General features: G+C 66.5%; 1 protein-coding gene across 1 annotated transcript in view; it reads right to left on the minus strand.

The window, feature by feature from the left end:
• Positions 1-3850: 3850 nt before the first annotated feature.
• RBPMS (RNA binding protein, mRNA processing factor) overlaps positions 3851-8702 on the minus strand; it is a gene marked incomplete at its 5' end in the record, with an annotated part of 29303 nt that continues 24451 nt past the window's right edge. Inside the window, 2 exon segments of the mRNA XM_014583712.1 lie at positions 3851-4067; positions 6090-6220. Of these exon segments, the coding sequence (XP_014439198.1) occupies positions 3936-4067; positions 6090-6220 (263 nt within the window).

Consider the following 8702-nt stretch of genomic DNA (forward strand, 5'->3'; position numbering starts at 1 on the left):
GGCGCTGAAAGAACCAAAGCACACCCTCCCTTTAGAGCCAGTCCCGGCGCCACCCCTGCTCGAGAAACGGAACAGAGACCGATGCGTGCTGTCGATGTGGCCCTGGACTGTGGGTGCACCCCAAGGGTGGCAAAGCCTCCCTGACTGCCTCGGACCATGTGGGCCAGAGCAGAGGCTGCACCGGTCAGCACAGGCCGAGGACGCCCGCCGCACCCTTCCACGGACCCAGGTACAGACCAGCCGTGGAGACCCGCGAGAGCCCGAGAAGACCCCAGACTGGAGAAGGCCTCGGTCCGGTTACAGCCCATGTGCAGCCTCAGTGCGGGGGCGGCTGCAGGCCTGAGGGGGTTGTCAGGCTGAGACACAGACTCGCAGGTGCCCGTCCAGTCCCAGTGGTCGCCAGCACCCAGCTCACAGCTGTCCCTGGACCGGGACCTTAGAGAACAGGCTCCATCTGGGGACAAGTCAGCTTCCGGGGTGCAGTCCCAGCACTTCCCACCACTGCCAGGCAACCTGGGCTCCCTGGGCGCCCTACCTGAGCGAGGTGCGCCCCCCAGGCTGGCACCCCCGCCCTGCTGCTCCAGAAACCCTGGGGCTCCAGCAGGATCTGGCCCAGGGAGGGAGGCCTTGCCGTTCATTGGGACGGCCCCCCTCAGGGCCAGTCACAGTGCGCCCCCCAGAGCTGTGCCACCCGTCCCGGGGAGCCCTGCTGTGCAGGTGAAGACCCTGGACCCACACAGCCGCCTGCTTTCTCGTGGGGGGCAGGTGGACACAATGCTCTGGCAGAACACGAGGATGGTGAGGCCGCCCTCTTGCCTGCCCTAGCAGCCCAGTGGAGGTGAGCCGGCCGGTGCAGGGAGGTCCAGAATTCGGGGCCAGGTCCCTGGACGTGGCAGCCTCCTCGCTCAGCTCAAACGTAACCTTCGTAATTTGCTCTCCCGGGCCTTCTGTTGCTGTCCGTCCGCCGCTGCCAGGCAGGCATGTGAAATGCGCTCAGACATCTCAGCGCTCCCCGGAGACGCCAGGCAGGCCGGGGCACCCGAGCGTGTAACGCCCTGTGTCAGGCGGAGCCCGCAGCGGCGGCGCGGCGTCCCCATTTCAAGTTCATTTTTAACCACGTGCGCGGTCAAGGCCCATTAGAGGTCCCAAGAGCGGAGCACAGCGAGGTGAGGACCGCCTCGTGCAGGACGCGGGGTGGGAGGGGGCTGCCCGCCTCCCGCCCACCTCCCGCCACCGCGGCAGCTCATCCTGAATAAAGCATGAGCTCCGGGCCCTCCTGTCACAGCTGCTCTCGTCAAGCTCCGCCCGCGCACCGCTCGCCGCGGCCTGGGGTGCTCAGAGCAGCCGGAACCCCAGACCTCCCCGCAGGGCCAGCGCAGGCCAGTCCTGGTGGGCTCAGCTCTCCCCCAAAGGGAGTCCTGGGCACGGAACCCCACCCAGGCCTGCACCGAGGAAGCCCGTGGGAGGGTGCGGCCTTCCCTCCCTCAGGAGGACCCAGGGCAAAACCGGGGGTTCGGGAGAATCCTGCCCCAACCTGCCTGGCCCCGGCTCGGTGCCAGGCCACCCACAGTCCCGCTGAGATGGCAGGTGCTGACGCTCGGCCCTCCTGGGCCTTCATGGACCAGGGTCAGGGTGTCCAGCACACAGAGCCGGGAGGACCAGGGCAGCACATAGAGCCCAGGCGTGCCGGCCCGCAGCCTCAGTGAGTCCTGGGGAAGCCTCTGCAGGCCGCGGCCTGGCTGGGGTCCCAGGCACACACCAGAGACAGCTCCGGTTTCTGTGGCTCCTCACGCCAGGCAGCCCTGATAGGAGGGCTCACTGCTCCCCTGGAGGCCCAGGAGGACAGGGCCAGTTTCTGCAGAGTGAACGTGGGGTGGCAGGGCCATACTTGCTGGGGTGAGGCTGGGAGGCCCTGGCAGAAGGAGGAGAGGATGCCCCGTCTGGGGAAGCCCAGCAGGGTGGCAGGGCTGGGGCTCCCTGGAGGGGAGGAGGATGAGGCAGCCACAGCACGGGCTAGGCCCCGGGCCCCACGACTCTGCTGCTGGTCCACCTGGGCTGCAGGCCACGTCCGGGGACACCCTGAGTATGCCAGCTCAGGTGCGCCCAGGACACGGCTGAGCAAGGACTCAGCTCAGAGACCCAGCCGTGCCACCCCGTGCTCACAAAACACGCTGAAAGATGGAACACGCTTTCTTGGCACTCCCGGCGTGCAGGCGCATGAGGGACCCCATCCCCGCCTCCTGGAGCCAGTGAGGCCACGGGATTGTGCCTTGAGGCTCATGGCAGCGAGTGACCAGCCACGCGTGGGCAGGCGGTTCGACTGGGTTCCCGTCCCCGCCACTGCCTGTCACTCCTGGACTCGCGAGGACGCAGAGCACTGCGGAAGGGTGCAGGCTGCCGTGGTCCCGCTGCAGCAGCTGTGAAGTGGCTGGGATGGTCTCTTGGCAGGAAGCTATGAGGGAGCACAGAGGACGGCGTGAGCTCCTGGGGGCTCAGGGCCACCCTTCGTGGACACGGCACCAGGGACCACACCTCCCATCCTGAACCTCACGGCCGCCAGAGAAGTGGCAGCTCCACCAGTACCTGAAACAGCGGCCCCCGCACAGCAGGGAGACATGCCCAGGACCCAGGTCTGGGGCAGGGTAGGAGCTGACATGACCCGATGTGACCACAGCGCCCAAGACTACCCCTCCTGCCTTCTGCCAGGCCGGCCAGCGTGGCCCGGTGCTGGAGCCCTCCCCGGGTCCCAGAGCTGGCCCCACGGGCACTGGCCGGCGCCCCCCCCCAAGGCAGGCCGGCAGAGGCCGGCAGGGTCCTCCCCAGCTGGCGCGCCCGTGGCCGGCTGCACGGCCCAGGCTGACACCCTCCTGCCTCCATGGCTGCCCTGCCCTGCCTGCCTCTTTCCAGGCTGTGCTCTGTCCTTATGTGGGTTAAGCTTGAGGACATCATCCAGTGTCACAAGGGCCCTCCCAAGGAGCACGTATCCCCCCGAAGTCTGGTGATGACTGGAAGCCCTTCCACGCACACCCCAGGCTGGGCCGCAGCCCCAGATGGACTCAAAGAGCGGCCCTGCTCGGAGAAACCGAGGCCTCAAGGGGAGCCGGGGAGCCGGGGCTTCGCTTGTCTGCAGACCCGAAGAGGCTGACGCTTGGCTGACTCTGGAGATGTGCCGCGTTTCTAGGGGGGGGTGAGGACAGGGCGCCCTGCCGGCCTCCCCTCCCGACTGCCCGACTGCCCGCCAGCACCAGGACTAGTGCCCAACTCGGCCGGGACGCACACCCAGTGCCGGCCAGCAGGTGTCTGGGCCCACCCGCCTCCTCGCTGAGGCTCACGCGACTGGCAAGGGGACAGTGCTGCACGTGCCAGTGACCAGAGACACGCTGCGCCAAGAAGGCAGCGCACCAGTCACCCCACCTCTCCGCCGGGAGTGCGGGTCCTGTCGGCCTGCGAGCCCTGCAGAGGGACAGCCCACAGCACCTCCAAGTGACAGCGGGGACTCTGGGTGGGGCAGTCCACAGCGGAGCCAACTTCTTCAAGGACGGGCCATGTCTGGTCCTCTTGCTCTGAGTCACAGCGGCAGCACGTCTGTCTCCAACAGCACCCGCTAGTCAGACGGTCCCTGCTGTGCGATCTCCAGGGGGGACGAGGAGGCGGCGCTGAGACTCTTCCGGCGTGGCGTGCTTGGCGCCCAGGAGTGGCCCTGAGGCTCCGCGCAGTGGCAACGCCCTCCCCAGGCAGGACACGCTGGCGGGGGCCGATGTCCGCAGTGACAGGTCTGGGCTCCCATCAGCCCCAGGTGCCACGCCTTAGCTCCTAACACACCGCCGTGGAAAGAAGGCCACAGCCCAACTCTGATGGAAACTTTTATTGAAATCTCTTGAAATGTCACCAAGAAATAGTTTTGCCAGGGGGCCCACAGACCGCGAACAGCCAAGTCAGCACGGGAGCTCCCTCTGCTGGTCTGCAGGAGGCGGGCAGGTCACAAACACATTCCCCGAGAGCAGCCTAACCTGCGGGAGCAGGGGGCAGAAGACAGGCGAGCTGGGCTTGGCCTCGGGGGACAGACACTGGAAGGAAAAGAACCCAGGCTCAGGACCGGCACCGCCTCGCTGGAAGGCACACTCAAAAGCTGCTCCGAAGACCGGCTGCAGTTTCCAGACACACGGCGCTCCGCCCTGCGCCGCGCCTGCGGGCTCCCTGCGCTCCAGCTGTAGAGGGTCTCGGGCTCCGTCTCAGCTCCACGTCGGTCCTCCAGGCCCATCTCTAGTGGGGGTCTGGGGGGCCCTTCCCACGGCTCATCGCGGGGAGCGGCGTCACGGGCAGTACCTCGGCGGGGGGACCCATCTTCTCAGGCCTCGGCGGACCGCGAGGCCTCCTGGGTCCTCCTGATCCTCACACTGGACTGGTAACTGACCGGTCCGTCCACTGGCCTCAGCGTACGGAGTCCAAGACCACCCTGCGCTGTCTCCAACCCAGAGCCAGGAGGGGTCCCCCACCCCGGACTGCCAGGCAGCTGGTCCAACCTGGGGGGGCCTCGGTGCCGTGGGCACCTGGCGTGCCAGGCCCACTGCCAGCATGGCGCCATCCCCCTGTGCTCCTTGTCGAGGTGTGGGCTCTACTCAGCAGGCCTGCCCTGTCCCACCCGCTCGCTAGTCCAGACCTAGCCAGACGCCACTGCGAGGGGACGTCGGGACCTCAAGTGTGTCCTCCCAGGGGAAAGAGGGGCCACTGCCAGCCAAGCCGCACGCCAGGACAGTGGCCTCTGCAGGGCCATACACCCACGAGCACCCGTCGGTGCCTGCGCCTGGGCAGCGACCACGCGGAGACGCTTGGGGTTTCAGGAAGCCGGCGGGACAGTGGGAGACCAGTTTGGTGCGTGCGTTGTGAAATCTACACGGCTTCCATCGGCTTCTTCAGGATTCTGCGTGCCATCGGGTTGCAGGGGCAGGGGCGGGGTGGTGGACAAAGGGGCCCTTTCTTCGGTCCACCTCTACTGAGAGCCACGGCCCCCACGGGCAGGTGAGAACCCAGCAGCACACACAGGCTCACGCCCCCATCCCAGTCCCCGGCCAGCAGTGAGGGTCCCCGACCGCCAGACAGGCGACCGGGGCAGGAGCACAACAGTGCCCCACCAGCGGTTTCTTGGCCAGGCAGTCCCCACCCCCTGAGGTCCCCTCCTCCCTGGGCACTTCTCTGTCCTCCTCTCAGCTACGACCCCAGGGCAGGCGCCCCGAGCCCGAGCTCCACGGTCGGACAGTGGGAGGCTGCGTGGCAGCTTCACTCCTGACCCGGCTTGAGGCCCTCGCTGGAGCCGCCTGTAGGTGACTGACGCAGCGAGCCCTGCACCATGGGAGGGTCTTCGTCAGGGTGTCTGGTGCAGCTCAGTCACTCAGCTGGGCATGGAGAACCACCGACAGCACACTGGTGGGACCACACTGCTCACAGGCAGTGACACCATGATGACCACGCCCTGCCTGTCCCCCGCCATGGCCACTGCTCACCCCACGGTGAGCCCTAGCACTGAGCACCACGCTCACACTAAGCCAAGCCAGGAGGGACTTTTCTCCACGGCAGACGGGAAGCTCCATGGAGAAGCAGGGGCTGTTGGGAGACGCAGGTGGACCCTAACCGAGAAGGAGTGGTCCTACCGACCGACCCCACTTCAACCGACCCAACCTCGGGCTGTGTTCTGCCCCGACTCTATGACGTGCAGGGCCCCAGCCCTGTCTCTCCCAGGGTGGCTGATGTTCATGACCACGCACGCGGGGACCCTTCAACACACAGGCACTCGCAGACACATGCCACTCCTGCCACCAGGGCGCCCGCAGCCTGCCCCACCAGGCACACACCTACACTGGCAGCCCTGCCGCTCACTGGGGGCCGGGGCAGCTGGCCTGTTGGGGGGTGACACGAGGTGAGGTCAGGAAGAGGTGTCGCTGGACATCAGGCAGGGTGCGGTCACTGCCGGAGGCCCCCGTTAAATCCGGTTTAACCTCCTGGGCGGAGCCGTTAGCCGGGGGTGTTAGTCTAGGTGTGCGGGGCAGGTCTGGAGGGCTGTGGTGCGTGAGGCCGTGGCCGGGGGCGATTACCTGGGCATGCAGTGAAGCAGGGTAGGTGAGGGCAGGAGGAGGAAGAGCAGGCCCGAGCTCCGCCGGGTACAGAGGGTACGGGGCCCACAGCTCAGGGCTCCCGGGGTAAAGTGCGGGCACTGTGAGCTCATCTGCAAGAGAAGAACGCCAGAGTTAGTGCCCGCGGGCCCGCACCCACCGGCCGTCGAGGCTGAGGCCAGGAGGTCCCGCCCCGCCCCGCCCCGCCGTGCCATCTCCGAGCATGGGCCCACGGGCACGTGGGAGACAGCCATCCTGTCTGTCCGCGGACGGTGAGCGAATACAGCCGTGGGCACACACAAGGTGCCCACGGAGCCTGCAGCCTCCTTCGGGGGCCACGGCGGCTGAAGATGCAGCCCAGGACATGCGGCCCTGCCCCCCGAATTCTGGTCTGTGCAGAGCTGTCAGCAAGGGGCCAAGGGACAGAGACCACAGCTGGATGTGACATGAGGCTGCTCAGCAGGACAGCAGGACAGGGCCTGGGCCGGGGCGGGACAAGGCCAGGCCAACCAGGCACAGGGTCCCATGGAGGACAGGGGGTCGGATGCAGGAACCACCTCCACTGGCTGCCTATGCCCATGTAGGCCCCTCGAGGCCTGCTGGTACCCACTCCATCCCTCCAGGCCTGCCGGTGGGCAGCCCCTGGACACCGGGCCACAGAGACCAGGAGGGAGGGGACCACTCAACAGTGCGGGGACAGGAACAGCAGCCCCATCTGTGGCCATCCCAGGCCACCGCTGATGGCAGGCTCTGGGGTGTGGGATGTCTGAGGCCCGTGGTCCCCACGGGTGGGCCTGTGTGTGGTCGGTGCCCTGTGGAGTCATCAGAGTGACTCAGGGTGGCCCAGTGAGGGTCCTGGTGCCACCAGGACCAGCCTGGGTCCAAAGACGGCTCTCAGGGTGGGGCGTCAGCACTGTGGCCAGCGGCCAGCGGCTCCAGGAGCCCAGCCTGTGCTTCCCTGCTCTTCCTCCCTCCCTTCCTTTCCCTTTCTCTCTCTCTTGAGAGACTTTTGCTATGGGGCGTGTGTGCTTGCCAGAGAGACTGAGACAGTGAGGGGGAAAGTGAGAACTCACTGCCCAGCTGTGATGGCCATGCTGCAAACCCTCCTCCACTCTCCTCTCGGGATCTTGGGCACACATGCACACGCGCCCGGCGTGAATTTCGATCTGTCAGGTACGGGACTCGAACCGCAGTTGGCCATGTGGCAGTCCAGTGCCTTGGTCGTGTGCCACCTGTTGCCCCAGCCGTTCTAAGCCTCCCTAGGAAGTCACAAGTCCTAGGCTGGCCGTGACATCAGAGACCCTCACCTTCCTGCTCAGGAGCTGGGATCCGAAGGCCGGCTGAGAGCGCACGCCCCTCAGAGCGGCTGAGGGCCAGCGCAGCCCAGGTGCGGCGGAGCGTACTGTCTAGCACCAGGCCCCGCCCTTCCCCGGTGCCCTCCCGTGGCAAGGACTCCAGCCCCATCCCAATGGGCCCCGAGATGCAAGGCCACGACCCCTCCCTCAACCCCGAGACGCATAGCCTGCCAGTCCGGAAGGCTCTGCTGCGGGTCCAGGAAACGAGCACCGGGAGCCCCGAGGACGCGGTGAGTCACCTGGGGGGCGGTGCGCGTGTGTGGGCCGGAGTTGTCTGTGCTTTTGCCTCCTGGAAACGTCCTGGCCCTGAGAGCCCCGCCCCACGCTCAGAGGCCACCCAGGCCCTCGGGACAGCCCTACTGCCCACCCGATGTCGGTGGCAATGGGCGAAAGGCCGGGCAGTTTCCAGTCAAGAACAGCGAGGCCGGCAGGTGGCGTGGTGGCTGAGGCGCTGGACGCCCACACGGCCGTTCATGGTCGGCCTCTCCTGGACCCAGTGGCTTGCTTTCTCACTTCCTCTCTGTCTCTGTCTCTCTCCAGCTCTCTCTCTCTATCTGCTGAGCACACACGCCCTATAGCAAATTTAAAAATAATAGTCAGATTAAATGAAGTTGAAAAAGAACGGAGACGCACATCTTGGCCCAGCACTGGCCCCGTGGGCGGCATCTCCGACGAGCAGGTCAGGGCTGGAACACGCCTGTTTGACGTCCGAGGAGTCACGTCCCCGTTCGAAAACACAGCGTGTTGCTGTGACAGAGCCAGGCTTTGGGACCGGCTGAATGTCCAGAAATCTCTGCCTCCCGGGGTAGAGACATGCGAAAACGAGGCGTGTTGGAGATCAACGGCTGTTTCACTGGTCGGACTCTGCTCTTGGTGAGGTCATGAAGACGGCAGAACAGAGTGTACTTAACACCAAGTGCAACAAGCGGCCGCAGCGAGACCCAAGGGCACAGGGGACCCGCGTGACGCGTCGCCTGCACTGCCCGGGACACAGGCCCCCACACACTGGCCGGACGAGCTCAGGGCTCACTGCTCCTGGTCCACACTGTCCACCTGCACAGCCGAGCGCCTCCCCGGCCACTGCGGGGAGATCCCCACTCCGCTGAGGATGTCGCAGAGTGTCCCTACGCCGCAGAAGGTGTGACCAGCGGCAGGGAAGCCCTGCTTTACTGAGTGGGTCCTGGCGGCTGGGCAGGGTGGGAACAGGCGTGGCTTCCCATGGTGGCGTGGCGGGTGGTTG

Source organism: Tupaia chinensis, unplaced genomic scaffold, assembly GCF_000334495.1.
Source record: "Tupaia chinensis unplaced genomic scaffold, TupChi_1.0 Scaffold144602_1, whole genome shotgun sequence".
Classification (NCBI taxonomy): domain Eukaryota; kingdom Metazoa; phylum Chordata; class Mammalia; order Scandentia; family Tupaiidae; genus Tupaia; species Tupaia belangeri.